This window comes from Diadema antillarum, unplaced genomic scaffold (assembly GCF_040938485.1).
Source record: "Diadema antillarum isolate AM-2024a unplaced genomic scaffold, OU_Dant_1.0 seq00000900_RagTag, whole genome shotgun sequence".
Classification (NCBI taxonomy): Eukaryota; Metazoa; Echinodermata; class Echinoidea; order Diadematoida; family Diadematidae; genus Diadema; species Diadema antillarum.
In genome coordinates this window covers 242,146-259,328 of record NW_027271760.1, presented here as the reverse complement: position 1 = coordinate 259,328, position 17,183 = coordinate 242,146, and the positions used below count along the sequence as shown (strand labels likewise).

At 38.7% G+C, this 17,183-nt stretch overlaps 1 protein-coding gene across 1 annotated transcript in view; it reads left to right on the top strand.

Annotated features, from left to right (window-relative positions):
* Positions 1-17,183, top strand: part of LOC139741045 (cAMP-dependent protein kinase type II regulatory subunit) — an 84,784-nt gene that overhangs the window by 16,534 nt on the left and 51,067 nt on the right. Inside the window, exons 3-4 of the mRNA XM_071651633.1 lie at positions 6,514-6,566; positions 8,580-8,663. Coding sequence (XP_071507734.1) covers positions 6,514-6,566; positions 8,580-8,663 — 137 coding nt within the window. The remainder of the gene's footprint in view (positions 1-6,513; positions 6,567-8,579; positions 8,664-17,183) is intronic.

Genomic DNA, 17,183 nt, shown 5'->3' with positions numbered 1-17,183 from the left:
GGGGGGGTTGAGGAATGAAAGCCTATTGATGTGAGTTACACAACTAGAATTCTGGCCACTTCAAGGCAGATATTATGATAAGTAGGTGCACTGTGCCTATGACTACCCCTTTGTATGGCAGTCTATGATATCCAAATATATGAGAGTGGGAAATCATCAGATTCTGTTTTCCTCTGTTTTGGTGACAGTTTAAGGCAGAGAATTGATCTACAAACAATTTTTTTCAAACCAATAAATTGAGGAGTGGATACACATATGTTTCGGTTATTATCCTAAAATCAAAAGAAATAAGTGTTTTCAGTTTGGCAGTGTAACTCTGTCTTTGTTCATCATATGTGTGCTTGTGATTACTCTGATTACAATTTGGCATTGTAGAATAGAAGTGTAGCTCAGGGCCAGTTTCAGTTATCTTTTCTTGTTATACATCAGTACAAATGTAGGTACATGTATACATGTGAGAAAAGCTTTGTAACGTGTGTTTATATCCCCTAAGACTTTTTTTGGGGGTACTTTTTACATTTTTATTTTCATACTAGTTCTCAAAAGGCAAACAAATTCCACTCTGCAAAATATTCCATATTGACTGAATAGATTTCTTTACAGTAAATCATATTTCATAAGGAATGATACAGACATATGTTTAGGCACATTTCTAGGAAGTTTGGCTGAGTGAGGTCAGTACACATCAGTACATTGTAATATAATAGTAATCCCTCCCCCATATCCCCACGTCTTGTCTGCCAACAGTGATAATTTCTGTTTTTCGTTTCATAGTATTACACTGTACATGATCTGTATTCACACATTCACATACATGCATTTCATGCATAGCAGTGACAGGGATGATATTTATGATGATGATGATGATGATGATGATGATGATGATATTGATGATAATGATATTGATGATAATGATAATGAAAATAACTGGAAATAAGTATTATAATTATAATTGAAAAAGATGAGGATTGTGATTATTTAAAAAGATACCGACTATCATCGTCATGATCTACTGGTATTTTAGGAGTCCAAATTTCACCTTACCTCTTTGTTTATCAAAGTGCAGTGTCACATGGCAATAATACATAATGTCCTCAGGAGTATGGTATGATCCGGATGTCGTAAAAGTGCCAACTCTCAATCTTGTGCACCCTCATTTAACCTGGGATGCAGGAACAAAAAGCAGCATAATGGGGTCCCTAAGGCTGTCATAGCCATTGCTGGGCCTTATCTGCCTTCACCCATCAGGCGATGGATTTCTTGGGCACTCATCAGCCCTGTAGCCATAGATACCCAGGCTGGGATTGCCCTGCTCATCATTCTGGCTTCATTTCATCCATTCATTATCTCCAGCAGAGCATATCCACAAGCAGTCACATGCTATCCGCCATCAGGCCCTGGTCAGGCTTGACTTGAGCCCAATAACCTGGCTCAAGGTTGGGATGGCCAGAGGGATTAATACATGGGTTGGACTGGGATAACTGGTGCAGGGATTAAGACACACAGAGGGTGACTAATGTGAGGGCTATATAGCCTGTCAATAGTCTCTGGAAGTTTCATCTTAAATTAGTGCATGCCATTCTCAGAGATAGGTATGCAAGCTGCTTGAAATTTATTCAAGTCTTCAAGACTGAATTGAATAGTATCCTTTAAATGAAACAAAGAATTTTGTAAAGATAACACCTGGTCATGTATTACAATGTTCATATAAATACCTTTCAGGTTAAGTTGTCCTTCAAGATCATATCTGTATTTCATCTTTTGGGTTGTTTGGTGTGTGTTTTTTTTTACTGATTTTTTTTTCACATATGCCTTTGAAGGAAAAGTTACAATTTAATTTTCATGCAAAACTTGCATACAAACTTTGCTTCTTGCCTTCTACCAGTAAACTGATGTCTTTTCTTAACTCTTTATGTGCCACGGTGGAAACCCCCTGTGTGCCACGTTATTCTGAGACAGGAAGGTAGTCATGCTTTGAGAAGGAATTCTGTTTTTCCAATTTTTATGACTTCTACAAATTTCTGTTAAGATGGGCATAATAGCTGGCAAAGTTTAAAGAGGAATGCCAAGCTTTGTTTCTATATAAATTATATGACGAATCTTTTTTCAATTTTCTTTTTAAATGACCACTTGCTACATTACTGTAAAGGCATGACTTTTGCACGTAAAACCGTGACAATAACTTAAAATGTACGAGCAAATCTAGTTGGGAACACCGCTTGATAGTCAATCACCACATAGAATGCAAGCCGTATATGAGAGAAACAAAAGCACGAGATACGCTTTCATTGTGCCGCGGGATTAGCAGTGATTAGCCGATTTATCGATCGGTTTTGGCGGCTTTGTTTGTTGAGCAGAATATGCGAAGTTGGCACGCCGTCGACTGAGTCGGACGTGCGAACGTGGCACATAAAGAGTTAACTTGTGATATTGATGAGCATCTCAGTGTTACAGTGAGGTCCACGAGGGGTTTTAGCATGTCGCTGCGACATGCTAAAATTTTTGCGCGACATCCTTCAAAACTTGCGACATTCTAAGCGCCATGCCAAAAAAACTGCGACATGCTAAAAGTAACTAACTCGCAAATGACTTATAGAGTGCTCCTTGTTGAAAGGAGCAGCAGTTTACAAGCGTCAAAAGTTTCTCCACAGTCACCGCACCGATCACAACACAACGCGGCTCAACAACAAGCTACACTGTACAGTCTCGCACAACACCACATCACACACTTGCTCACTCCCGTCTCCCTCACCTCCCTGCTCACATTGTGTATGCTATGGGATTGCGCTCCCTTTCGGGATCCACACACACAGCAATTTGTGTGAAGTAACACCTATGCAGCGGCACAGACAGCCGCCTGTATGCATGTGAGAGGGAGAGAGAGGACGGAAAGAGAGGGTCGGAGGCCGAGGGAGGCTGAGGAAGGCAGCTGACACGTGCTCGCTTGTTGTCACGCTTGTTGTCGGGTTACGCAAAAACAAACGATATGAAATGCATGCCCCCCTTCGCCAAAGGTTGTATTTTTTATATATACAATTGTATATATATATATTTTTTTTTTTTGCTGCTTTGGTTTGTTTGTTCGTTTGTCTGCCTGTCTGTCTCTCTATTCGCAAAATAAGTCAAAAGTTGGGAACAGATTAGGATGAAATTTCAGGAACAGTTGGTTGGTAAAATGGCGCAAGGAACAGATGATTAAATTTTGGTAGTGAGAAGGCCGGATTTATGATACCACTGGAATTCAACGTCAGGATATCCAGGATTTTTTCTTAGACTTTGTTTCGTATATTTGAAAGGATTCGAATCAATTCTATAGGAAGCTTGCCATCGGCAATAGCAATTACAATTGTACGCAAAATTAGATGCGTTCAAAGCATTGCCGCAGAGAGAAAATTACCTCCATCTTTCGTTAAAAAAAAATCAAAAACAAAAACGAACGATGGAGTAAGCAAATGCAAATTGTTTAATCTTTTTTTTTGGGGGGGGGGGTAGATTCAGCGGGTTATTTTTTCTCTAAAAAGCCATGCGTTCCATTTGAACCTTTAGTAAGTTAGATTTTACTCGAGCGCCGAAGTTGAATTTATCCCAAGCATCTCGTCGCAACATCAAGTTTCCAATGTGTATTCATTTTCGCGTAGCTTTCGGTGCTGCAAAATTTTGCTAGGGCCTAAGTTTACTACTAAACTAATTTCTGTCGTTTCTCACACCTCGTTTGGTACGATTTCTTCCATTTTATATCACTTTATCCGTTCCCTTTATACTTTGAAGTAATTAAACGTAATTCCGTGTCTCGCACTGTTATTTTTGTACCGGCGATTTCTCCGCTTCGCTGCAATACTTTTTCGAATCGAAGCGACGGAGCTCGGAGTTTGATCCCAGCAGCCGCTTCGATGTGCTGTTTGTTGTATTTTCTAAATAAAAATGTTTGTGTTGTTGGGAGGTGTTGATACTTTGTATTTGTTATTTATTTTCCTAGGTATTTATCTCGAGGGATTAGGGCCTATGCGTGTTTCTTAATGTTGATAGGAAAAGGCTAAAATGATCTTGAGTGATGTCTGACGGTGATGATGATAACTATGCTGGTGACTGGTGTAAAAAGACGGATTCCTGTGAATGCTGAGCGTATGTGACGTTTGTTTATTTCCCTTTCCCTCTTACTCTTCTTTCCCCCTTACTCTTCTTTCCCCTCTCAAGAATGATAAAAAAAAAGAAATTACATACACCTCACAACAAAAAGAACCACGTGCTATAGCAACCTTCGTAAAGTTCAATCTAAATGTTCAATATCAGCAAAGAATAAGGGGAAAGCACGAATGACAATAAATAAAAGCGAAGAGATCGTGTATGCAGTCTCTTCGGCTCGAAGAAACTTGACACCCCACCCCTCTCCCTTGTGGAAATTTCCACAAAAGCAGGTGCCACACCCAGGTGCGTGCCAGACGAAAGAATGCGCGCACTGGAATAAACAGCGTGTAAATATCCTGGAAATATCGATCGAAGAACCAGCTCATGAGTTGAATTAAAGGAATCATCGCAAAGATATCATGATTCTATTTCTATAGCCTTTCTTTTGGCGCATAGTAGGAAACATCGAACAGTCGATTATAGTGTACTTGATCGAATATCTAATGTTCCCTGAACAATAAAAAAAGGATTGACTATTCAGTCAATTAAAAATGAAATCACAAAAATACATGAATTAAAGGTCTCGTATGACCAGACAAATTCACTACGAGTAGGTCCAATGAGATGCAGTCATCACCTGGTTAGACAGTAAAATACAACGTGTAATGGCAATTAATTCCAGTTCACGCTCATCAAAACTGCTTATTACTTTTCAAAGTTTTGGCTATCAACATTCGTTCGTGGGTGTATTTTGTTTGTTTGTTTGTTTTGTGTGTTTTTCCCTCGTGAAAGGCGTAATGATTTCTTCGTATCGAACGTAAACTGCATGTTTACCGTAAACAAGCCATTCAGCTCAGCTCAGCTATGGCGCATTCGATCCATCGAACTTGCAGTAACCTCTCACAGGCAGGATCGAGCACATGGCGCAATCCTTTAAACTTGAACGTGAAGCCACGTGTTTGCATCGGCGCTTCCACACACAGCGCGGCATTTTGCGATCATCGTTAAAAATAGCAGAATTTCCGATTCCAGTCAGGGGAAAAGGAATTGGAATACTTCTGAAAATACTGATATTTAAAATACAATAAAATAAAAAAGCCTGAAAACAACGCATGATTATGTTTAAATAGTAAACAATAATTGGAAACACAGAAGAGAGTTTTGCATCCGCTCACACAGAAGCTCTCTTGAGAAGATGAAAGCATTCCCTGTCCCCTGCTAGATAGTGGAAGCTTCCATAATCAGCCCAGCAAGTTTTTGGAGGTACATACAGTTGTACTTGCACTTGTACACATTCATTGCGAGAAAGCAATCAATCAACGCTGAACATTGCGTAGTTTGGCATCTTTATCGTGCTGGTGACCAGCTCGATCCTTCGGCATGTGTCATAACGTTATGTTTAGAGCCTGTAGGCCTCATAAGTCGACAAGTTTAATTCAAAATAGCAAAAAAGAAAAAAAAAAGGAGATTGAAAAAATACGAATTCTGGTGGGAAAATACGAATTTTGCAGCTGCTGAGTACTAATTTTTGCTTCCAAAGGTTGGCAGCTCTGTACTTTGGAAATTTAATTTCTCTCTGACACAATGTACACCTTTCAAGAAAGAAAATTAAGTGAAATATTGATGAAAGGCTTATTGTGGATAGAATTACCTAGATCTGAGTTTTTGTTAAATGTCATTCAAGTTAACTAAACGTCTGTTTACCAGTAGGCTGCAAAAGTGCAGTTCTCACTTTTCTACACTCATCTCATCTACTTTGTGAGTACACAGTTATCTTGGCATTTCAATGTGAAACTGAAAGTAAATATTAAAAACAGTCAGTGGGTGCTGTACTGTAGTACAAGTTCAAGATGTCCTTGTCATTTATCATAGCATCCCCATTGAGGAGTATATCTATTTAAGATATATTCAAAAGGTCTTATGAGTAAGGAGTAGGACGATATATATAAACATTTCAAGAACAATTTAAAATCTTATGTCATAATCAAACAATTAACATTTAATTTTTCAAATATTAATGATTTTTATCCTGGCATTGCAGAGTGATTATGGTGATCAAAGTGTTCAAAATAAGGCTAAGATAGCACCAGAGAGCATCTAGAACCCCAGAGCTTCCAGGGCCCTTAAGCGGGCCCTGGACCCCGGCCGCAAGGGACTTCGCGCTTCGCGCTCGTGATGTGCGCTTCGCGCACATACAATGTACTTTCACGTGCAATATCACTGTTTTCCCCTGCAACATGCTAAAATTTCAAGTTGTGGACCACCCTGGTGTTAGAAAGAAAGCAGAGTGCTTTCCACGTAAATCTGAGTTAAAAGTTCATGCTCTATGATAATGTGCACTCATTTCTAACTGTCATCTTTATGTTCTTTTTATCTGTTATACTACAGTATGTGCCGAGAAGTATGATCCAGAGGCCGACAATGATAATGACACACAAAAGGTGAGTGGACACCATTCTTATTGCACTAACAATGCAAGATGAAACATAATGCGTAAATTGTATAATAAAAGAGGAAATATGGAGAGATAGGATGACATGTAGGGGAAAGGAAGACACATAAATGTGCAAATTAATAAATAGGAATTAAGGATAGTAATCTGTAGGAATAAGAGTAGTTTTCTTGTTTTATGTGTGTGTATGTACATGTGTAGCTGTTCATATTTTTTTTGTGTATCACTTTGTGACTAATTTCTATATCAAGTCAAAAGTCGAATAAAGAATATGAAAATAAAAAAGTGTGTGTGTGTATGTGTGAGCAGAGTTACTTTTTCACATTAGATCTACCCTTTTTTTTTTGCCACTGCCTCTTGTCTTTGGTTCATTAAGTATGAAATAAAACCCTTGTGCCTCTCCACCTCCAACAGGAAAACTTGCATCTACGCTACTTTTATTTCTATCACACTCTCATTTACTGTCGTATCTGTGCTGCATCATTATGCAGTTATGGACTCTGTAATGAAGTGGAATACCGTCAGCCCCGCTAAATCCGAGTATGCTATGTGGGTGTTCAAAAAGGATCCCATTTCCTATAGAGGATCCCCGTATTTATGGCAATCTGTCATTGGAAGCTTTTTGATGAGGGTACGGCACAGACGAGGAGCATGCTAACCCACAAGGAAGTAGTTTCTCTGGCGGCAGTGTAGCTCGTCTGCAGAGTCGAGGAGCATTTAATGAAATGAAAGGCCTGATTTGAAAACTGGTCATACACATAGGGCCACAGATCACTCTTGTCATTCCATACATCAGCGGAAAGAAAGCATCAATATTGCAAACCACCAGACGCTGATACAGAGTCAATTGGTGAACTCACGTACAGGCAACGGACCTGGAATGGACTCGTAAACATAGAGACTACTCATTGGTAATTGATTGATACCACTGAATGTCAAATTTTTTTTGCTGCCCTCATTTTGTTGATGCTTGCAGTGCAGTAGATGGGTCCATTTTCTATCAGTCTTCATCACAGCCTTGCTAGGCATCACGAATAAGGAGGTAAAAATAGTGATCATAGCCCCTCTGTCGCTCCATGTAAACTTTCAAATTCCCCTTTCCATGTAGGAAGGCATGGTTCCAACAAGTTTTGACCTGGCATTGTAACCCCACAAAACAGGCCTGAAAAGGATTTCAGTAAAGGTCTAATTCTGAAACAGGGATCCTCAGTTTAAAAAAGAAAAAAAAGAGAAGAAAAATAAAGATAATTCGTCAGTGTCAAATGTTCCTAACCAGTCAAAATAATGACAGAAAGTCAAATTACCTGGAATTTAACCTTTGATACTAGGTTTGCCTGTAGAACAATGAGAGGATTTAAAACTACATGACAATCACTGTGAAAGGATTCTCTGCTTACCATTAACGTAAGTTTTGCACTTATCAACAAAATTCTACCCATGATTATGTCAAAGTATCAAAGTAACTGACTGACTATTCTTGAGGCTTCTGTAGGGTTTTTATTTCATGTACCCTGTGGATGAAATAAAGAAAGCAAAAGTTTTATTTTACCCAAAAAAAAAAAATCAAATATGCCATTACTGATGCAATGTACTTTATTTTATGTTTCAAAATGTTGAATTCAGATTGGAAAAGTATTGACTATAAGATGCAATGTAAAATTGATTAATAATGATTCTAATGATCATCAGCTACATTGATCTTAACTTTTATTTGATTCTGCTCAAATCTGCTCCCATCTGCATGCTCTTGTTTCTTTCCTGTTTTGAGGTGAACTCCCTGTGTGTTATGCTTTCTTCTAAATTAATTTAGCGGCAATGAGCTAGATCTTTCAAATGCTCCTACAAATGTAGCACATGATTGATGCCTTGCCCGCACTCTTTAGCAATGTGAGTATAGACGAGAGGAGTGTGAGTGCTTTTATGTATACATTCTACGAATTTGCAATGAAATCTCACCTCATGCCATTTCCTGCTGTTTTCGTTCTCTATTCTCCGTGTGCAGCTGGTTTACCCCAAGACTGACGAGCAGAGAGCCCGTCTCACTCAAGCTGTCAAGAATATCCTTCTCTTCAGGGCACTAGATGATGTAAGTCATGATATTGTTTGTGGGTGTGTGTATGTGTGTGCATATCAATAGTGACAAAAGATTGATTGAACAGCAGAGACGGAGGAAGAGTGAGAGAAGAAAGTAAATGAGATTGAGAGAAAGAAAGAAAGAAAGAAAGAAAGGAAGAAAGAGGCAGAGAACGAAAGAGAGAGGAGGTATATGTAGACGGATAGAGAGAGAAGGTGAGTCAGGGACAGCCAGAGAGAGAGAGAGAGGGAAAAAACAGATCATGAAAACGTCCATCGGAGAGGTGAGGAATCCACATCTAATTAAGACATTGAAGGGATTACTGCTTCACAGCAGAGCAATTGCCCTTGTGTGTGAATACATGCATGATTGCTCACCAGCCCATTGCACCATTAGAAGTCAGCTTGAATACAAGTCTGCTGCATATGTGATTAGGCCTGTGATATTTTAGAGCAGCAAAAACAAAAAACAAAACAAAGCAAAACAAACCAAAACAAAACAAAAACACAACAAAAAACAACAAAAGAAAACAAAAATCAACAACAAGAACAAAGAAAAAAGAAACCCTAAGTCTTCTAATTAGTAAGAAATAGTAATTCCTATATACAATCTTTTCCTTATATCTGCATTTTTGTCCTTTTTTTTCTATTATTATGATTATCTGCTGAAATTCCTGATGTTGTGAAAAGTATATCTCGAAATATAGGTACAACATAAAGTGTGATCAATACAACTTTGTTTATTGAACAATAAGCCATAGTTTGATAATTTTTGAAGACTTGACGATTGTCAAACATTAATGACTTTCATAGTTCTTTCAACGTCATTCTCTCGTCGGTATCCCATTATAGCGCAGGTCTCAAATTAGTAAAAAAAAATGACAAAGTTGGATGAATTTTCCCTCAACCTTTGATGGTAATTTCTCAAAAGTTTGTATCGTGAAAAATGTTAGAGTGTAGTATTCAGTGCTCCATCCATGCCAGATACCGGACACTATTTTTACAGGGACAATCTGACACATTTACAGGATAGAAAACTGTTGGGCTTCATGCATGCATTACAAAATTTTTTTTTTCTGCTACTGTAAAACGATGAATGTTTGCGTGCATTTTAATTTCGCAAATTTTGCGAGAGCCAAGATTCATGAAATGAATGTGCATGCGAAAGTTCTTGTCTACACTATATGCGTTGAATGCCAGTGGCAATTCGCGAAAATTTCATGCCGCAAATATGTCATGTTTTACAGCACCAGGTACTTTTTCTTTCTATATTGGGCTTATCATTTATCACTTCAGAATGTTCTGAAATCCAAGGTTCATTGGATTCTCAAGTTGCATTCTCATTTCTTGACTTCTGCGCTAGATGTGCTCTGCATTACTCGGTATGCCTCAACTGGACCTAGTGGGAATAGTCTCGTCGCAAGGCTTATGTCAAGAAAATGTTTAACTTTGAGCTGGGGTGGGGGGGGGGGGGGTGGGGGTGGCTACTTGGCCTGGGGAGAACATACCATGCACTGTGAAAGTGAGACTGCTTCCTCACCCCTATTATGGGCAAGTTCCTTCATGCTCACACAATAGAATGCTGCCCTTGGCTTCATCTGTTCCCTCCTTTGCCACATACTTCTTCCTGACATTTCACCGTTGGGAGGGACTGCGGCAGACGGACGTGCAAACTGATTTCGCACAAAGTTGCTGTCCATCAATTTGGGGACCACTCTTGGATGGGTAGCCTGCTACTGGCGAGATGAGAAAAACACTTGTGAAGGCATAGTTAGTCGGGGCCTGTCAAAAGGTGACGGTTTACATGCATCTGAAGTGATAGCAGTGAGGAAATGGGACAAGAGTACACCAAATAGGAATTTGTAGCAGAAAGTGCAGCATCCGATTCAGAGTTACACACTTTTGATCTTTTATATCTTTCATTCTCACCAACTCCCCATCCCACCCCCCCCCCCAATCCAAGTGAAACTTTCAGTATTGTCTTTGAAAAAGTTCACGCCTCTTGGCCAGCTGCGAAGATGAGCTGGCGAAACTGCAGGTACATCTGCCAAGGTGCCAGAGAATGCGAGGTGCTTGTAATTTGATCAGGAATGGAAATTGGAAGTTTGGTCTGAACTCTGGGTTGACATCCAGACAGAACTAATTAGATTTGCTTCTGTTTGTTCCCCCACCATTCCTCCCACCCCTTCTCCCAAATCTTTCTTTCTGTTCCGAATCTTCCAACAAACCACATAAACCGAAGCCCCTTCATATGCATATTGTTTTTTAAGGTATCTCATAATGTCGCGCTTTCGTATATTTTATTTATCTATTTTTCTTAGTCCCTGAATGAATTCATGTATACATGAGACAGTAGCCATTATTGTATCTTTATGCATGTGGAGATGGGTTGTGGCATTTATTAGGTTGGTGATGTAGAGGTACCTTACAGGTGTAGCAAGCTGACAAATCCAATCAACTCTATGCTGAAATATATGCAGCACCACACCAGGTTTTTCTTTTTTTTTTCCCCTCCCTGCCTGGTGGTACAGTACAATGTCTATTCCACAGTAGAAAACTAATCTAACGTGATGTGGTGTCGAGTGCCTTTTTCTGCATGTGTGTATGCAAAGTTCTGCAATATAGGTTTTGTGTGCTCAGTTTGCACTGTGCAAATGTACAAACTTGTGCTTTGCTTTGGGAAATGCCAAATTATGTTTGTTATGTGCTTAGTCCCGATTTCCTTCAGGAGCGGTACATGCACCTTTAAACAAGTTTTTCCGCTCAGCTGATGAGCCATCTTGCTTGGTGAGGGTAACCTCATGGGGGCAGCTATAGATAGAAATGACTTCATCATTTGCTAGACTGTTTGCATCACATAGATGAGCTTCTAATGTCCTCTTGAATAATGCTTGAGACAGTCAGACAAGCCTTTAAAATGCAATGCTATAGAAGGTGACATAAATTCCCTAACCCTATTTCAAAAAGTCTCAGTTATTTTATCAGTTTTATCTTGATATACCAAGTTTGTTATTAGGCCATGAAAAATATTTGTCATTAACTGCCAATATCTGAGTAAAAGATCATTTGATACTTAACCATTGCTTCACAAAATGTATTATATGGTGACTTCATATGAACACAAGTTAAGTAATCGGAGGAAATTCAAATCATTTGTACTTTGATGGTAGAGCTACAGGAATAAAACATGCTTGACTGGAATGTAATACTGTTTACTTGGTCATAACCCAGTGATAACTATTCAAGTGTGAACTCCTAAGAATTTTCATTCTGCCCCGACACACACACACACACACACACACACAAGCAAGCATACACTGGCACGCTTCAGATCCTGCCAGCAATGATGGAAAGAGGCTGAAAGGAATTTATTATAAGGCAAAATGAGGCATAAACATGTGTTGTAAGTCCAGTAATAACCAAATTACCTCAGATTCAAAAAACCTGCTTCATATGCACTTGATCTGCATATTGCATGTAAGATGACATGGAGAAATGATGATAAATGAGAGAATGTCTGCAAGTGCCCACTAAAGGCTTGTCATTGGAATTATTATACTGTGACATTGAAATTTGTGATCCTTCTATTTACGATGTGTGGTAGAAAATAATGAGTTTTGCCTCAATAATGTCCATGCACAGTTGGTTTTATCAGTCTGCACAGCCTAACCATGAGTATGACATCCACTGTAGCATAGCTGCACACTTTATGTGGTTGCAAGAGTTTTCATAACACGTACAAAGTGGTGTTCACCAAAATTGTACATTTTCTACACTGAGGATTCACATGTGAAATCCTGTCTCCAAACTTCATGCAAAGTTAGAACAATCTCTGATGAGCAATTTTACCGATCCTGCTGGGGATTGCTATTAATTGGCACAGTTGCCATTCAAGTTTCGCCACCACAGCGCAAGATCTTCAATTTGGCAACACTTCACCATCTATGGTCTTTTTGAGTTTGGCATTATCCATTGCACGCTATGTAAAGCATGGATCAGATAAAGTTCTTCACATCTACCCTTCACGTTTAGTCATTCACCTATTTAAAAGCTCATTATTCATCATGGGTCTTACAGATCATAAGCCTCATTTTTACTCCAACAAGTTCAAGAACAAATTAAGGAGATGAATCACTGTAAACAAGGAGACCTTTTTTTATGAGACGATTTTTAAAATCTCCCCCCCCCCCCCCCATCCTCACATTTGTTTGCATTGTCAGGGAAGAGGAAGAATCCCCTGTGTATGATCGATAGGTCAAGTACATCTTAAAGCCGTTGTGAATTCAAACCAACTCTTACGCCGTATGCAAGATTTCCTCAGTAGAAAGTCACACAATATCCCAAGCTAGAAGCCCTAGTATACAGCGTGTAGGATCGTGCATCGAAAAGCGCCTGTCTCTCTCCCTCTTTCTGCATCTCCGCTCCTAATGAAGAAAGGAATTGAAATGTATTGATTGATCAATTTCCGTCACCCTCTTCGTTTAGTGACTAGCCATCACCTGGCAACAGGATAGGAGCCGAGTCGCCCTCGTTTGGAGGCACGAGTTGGTTTCGATCACACAATGCCAGTCACTGCTATGGTTACGATATACCGTCTGATTTATCGACTGTAGAACTCACAAGCCTGTTGCTAAGGACCTTTAATACTGCCCACATTTGGGTAAACAGTTGCAGAGTGTGTTAAAGAAAAATCCATTTCAAAGCTGGCAATACCTCCCGGTGCCTTGTCAACAACATGCTTTATGATGATAAGCAAGGCACAATATATATGATAATGTGGAAATTATCTCTTTGGAATGGTTCCCCATATTTGTGCACGCTTGTGAACAAACAGCCTGGGGGACTAACATGTTTGTTGTTTGGTAAAGTTAGAGAGATCTGACCAGAAATAAGATTGATAATCTTGCCAACCTGTGCTGTATCCATATTCTCACTTAATTTTGAGCCATTTCCTTTCATATCAAAATGCAAATTTACTCTCTGTCTCTGTTTAGAAAGAACAGGATAGCAGAAACCCTCTTTGCACGCCTCAGAATTTCCAAAACTTTTGTAAAATCTTCATACTGATTCATTTTGATTCATTGCTTGAATCCTGTGCAATTGATCAACTGTCAGATTCACTTCCCTTCCTTATAAGTAGCTGCTCTCACCAATTTGTTACAATTTCATTGGAGGTCCCTGTGTAGTAAAGGAACATCAACACACAGACACACACATGAAAACAAGTCTTCAGAGAAACTGGCTTCCATGTTAAGATTGCCTACATTTTTAGTGTGATGGTACCATAATAATTTGCAGGAATTTCAACAAAATCTAAAAATCTCACCAAGAGCATACTGTAAAACCAGAAATTTTCACATGCATTTCAATTTCTTAGAATTTTATTAGAGCTAAGATTCACAAAAGTAAAATGCATGCAGGTATATGCATTGAATGCCAGGGGCAATTCATGAAAATTCCATGCTGCAAATATTTCTGTACTTTACAGTACACAGTGTATGTGCTAAAATATCATATTGGACTGGTATGAAAGGCAATATATCCTTCGAGATTAAGTCTTGCACAAAGATTGAGTATTTGTAACAGTTTAGCCCTCAAGAAACTCACTATTCAAAAAGTTACTTGCATACAATTTGTCTGATGTTTTGTGATCAAGAAAGAAATGCGAAGTTTTTGTTTGTTTCTTTCTTTCTAAGTGATTTTTTTTCATCTCTGATCTAGAATTAGCATTGAACACAATTGTGAGTAGAACTCATTGAAATCAAGCTTACAGGTATGTCCTTTCCCAAACATGAAGAAGAACATACAAATGCTCTTTGAATATAGTACTGGTTTCATTTTTGTGAGCCTTAAAGACATGATCAAGGTTAGAGTACGTAGTAGAAAACTTGTAAATTTGCAACAAGGTCTAAAATGATCTCCCTCTTCTTTCCAGCAGGGGGATTAAAGGATCATAATCACTTTGTAGGATTGTATTCTTTCACTGCAGTTCTCTTTTTCTTTTCTTTTGTGTTGCAATTGCACAATGCAAATTGCTCTACATCAAAATTCTTGATGCATTAATGTCTATCCTTGTCATGATCCATACCAAAGTTTATATGCCATAGTCATTGCATGGGACTACATCGTACTCAACATCTTTAAAGCAAATACTAGGGCTCTACTCTGTTATGTGCTAAATAGTAATAGACAACAAGGAATCATCTCACTTTCACGGTCTGTCCTTGTTCACTAGTATCATCCTCTCAAAGCCGCTAGACAGGTGACCATCTTTAACTGGCTGGAGGATCAACAACTGACCACGTAATTGACACAAATGAAGTGGATGCTATTGGATGTTTTCTTGATTTATTCCATGTGACCCAGGCTGTCAAAATCCCAGAGGGGAGGATATTTTTTTGTTTCAGTTTTTTTTTCTTAAATTCTAATATTGTGATTGTAACAACGCTAGTGTATAGTTAAAACCATACATCCCACCGTCCACACGTCACCTGTCGAACTCACGGAGAGACATCACATGGGGAGGTGCACTCTTGCCAGAGGTCAAAACTTGGAATATGGCATGAGCTGGAGTGTGCTCAGGATGTCAGCCGTCTGTTGAAGCACCAAGAAAAGTACACTTTGCTCTGACCGCCCTTCCAGCAAAGGGTTGTAATGTCAGGGAATGGTCAAAAGTTATATTAAAAAGTGTGCTCTACAGTGGCAAGGATGAGAAGACGAGGGGGGATGGGTGGGGTTGGAGTGGTGGAGTGGTTGTCAGAGAAGGTTGAAAGAAAGTGAAAAAATTTAGGCATCATGTGTTAGTACTATGACAAGTTCATTGTATGAGCAAAGTTGTTTGTATTCCATGCACAGTGATTGAAGTTGCAAAGAATATTCTAGGTGGTCAATTCCATTGTGACTTATGGGACAAAGTGACAATTTTCGTCAATTTCAAACCAGTATTTTGAGAAAATAGTTGCATCAAATGCATTTTTCTTAGTTCATGGTTAGATCCATCATATCACAGTTTATGAAAACACCATACTTAGTTTGAAAAGTATCATTGCATTACGTACAGCAACGAAAAATTGCTGTTGTGACTTATGGGACATTTGAGGACCACCGTTTTTCACATGGGAAAGCAAGTTCTGAAATATTTTTACACACAGAGTCTCTGGAAAGATATTTTCTTTCCTGAATGTAGCAAAGGGTTGGTGCTTACCCTGTGCCAAGTGGTATGAATAACTACTCATTGGTACAGTAGCAGGATAGGGAAAACCAGTGTGACTGATGGGACACAAAAACGTGACTTATGGGATGCTATCAACTACCACATTTTGAGATTGAGAGAATTAAATGCCGCAACAAGTTGTAGAACATCATAAAACCAATTTATGACCAAAGAACATTCAGAAAATAAGCCATCTGAGAATTACACAAGCTGTATTGTCATAATAGTGTATCAGAAATGATATACATAAATTCTGCAAAAATTGGCAATTTTCATGAAAAATGAAGGTTTTTCAGACATAACTCCACTCCACGTTCACTGATGTTCACAAATGAGGTATCAAAATATTCGTTGTGAAAGGCTGCTTTGAGTAAACAATACCAGATCATCTAATTAAGCTTCATTAATCATCTATACTCAATGGTTTGATTTTCATAAAATGCAACCTTTCCGTGGAATTGACCAGGTGGTGATTGGAACAATTCCTGATAGGTGGTAATGGGAACAAGACAAACAGATACATGTAGCACGTTGTGCAGTGTTGTGTTTTTGTTCTGTTCAAAATGATTAAACAGAAGCATATTTCATACATTCAGTGCACTTGTGCTTATAGACAAAAATGTCTGTATTCATAGTCCACAGTACTTACATGATTATCATTAAAGGGAGATATTTATCATGCCATCATAGGGAATTATTTTTCCACCATTGTTTCGTTTTGCTTGTTTGTGTTATTTTTCTCTTTTTTTTTTCTTTTTTTTTTTTTTTGGGGGGGGGATCTTGCCTTGAGTGTTATCATAGCACACACATTCTATCATTGTGTGACATACTTTGATTCTAATGAAGTAGAACATGCCAATGTAGGAGCATCGCATACCACTCCTGTTTAATTCAAATAAAAGCAACATACTTTGATTCTAACGATGTAGAACATGCCAATGTAGGAGCATCACATACCACTCCTATTTAATTCAAATAAAAGCAATCATCACATGCTACTCTCAACAAAAGAAATGCCGAATGCTGTAGATATATTATATGGATCCAGTGAGAAGAACTCAAGCTCTAATATTTACATTTACCCACTCATTTTCTGTCATACATGTACCATTTTTTTTCCCGTAATGCACTGCTGTATAAGTGCTTGAAATTGTCAACCTATTGAGGAAGAGGAACATGTTCAGCAGTATTGCACACTTTGTAAATGGGCCATGTTGTTCCCATACACATGTATGGGATACAATATTGTAAACATGCAAAAAAGTTCATTAGTAAGCCTTACACATTTTTATTTATACAGGGTGGCCCAAAAAGAACGGA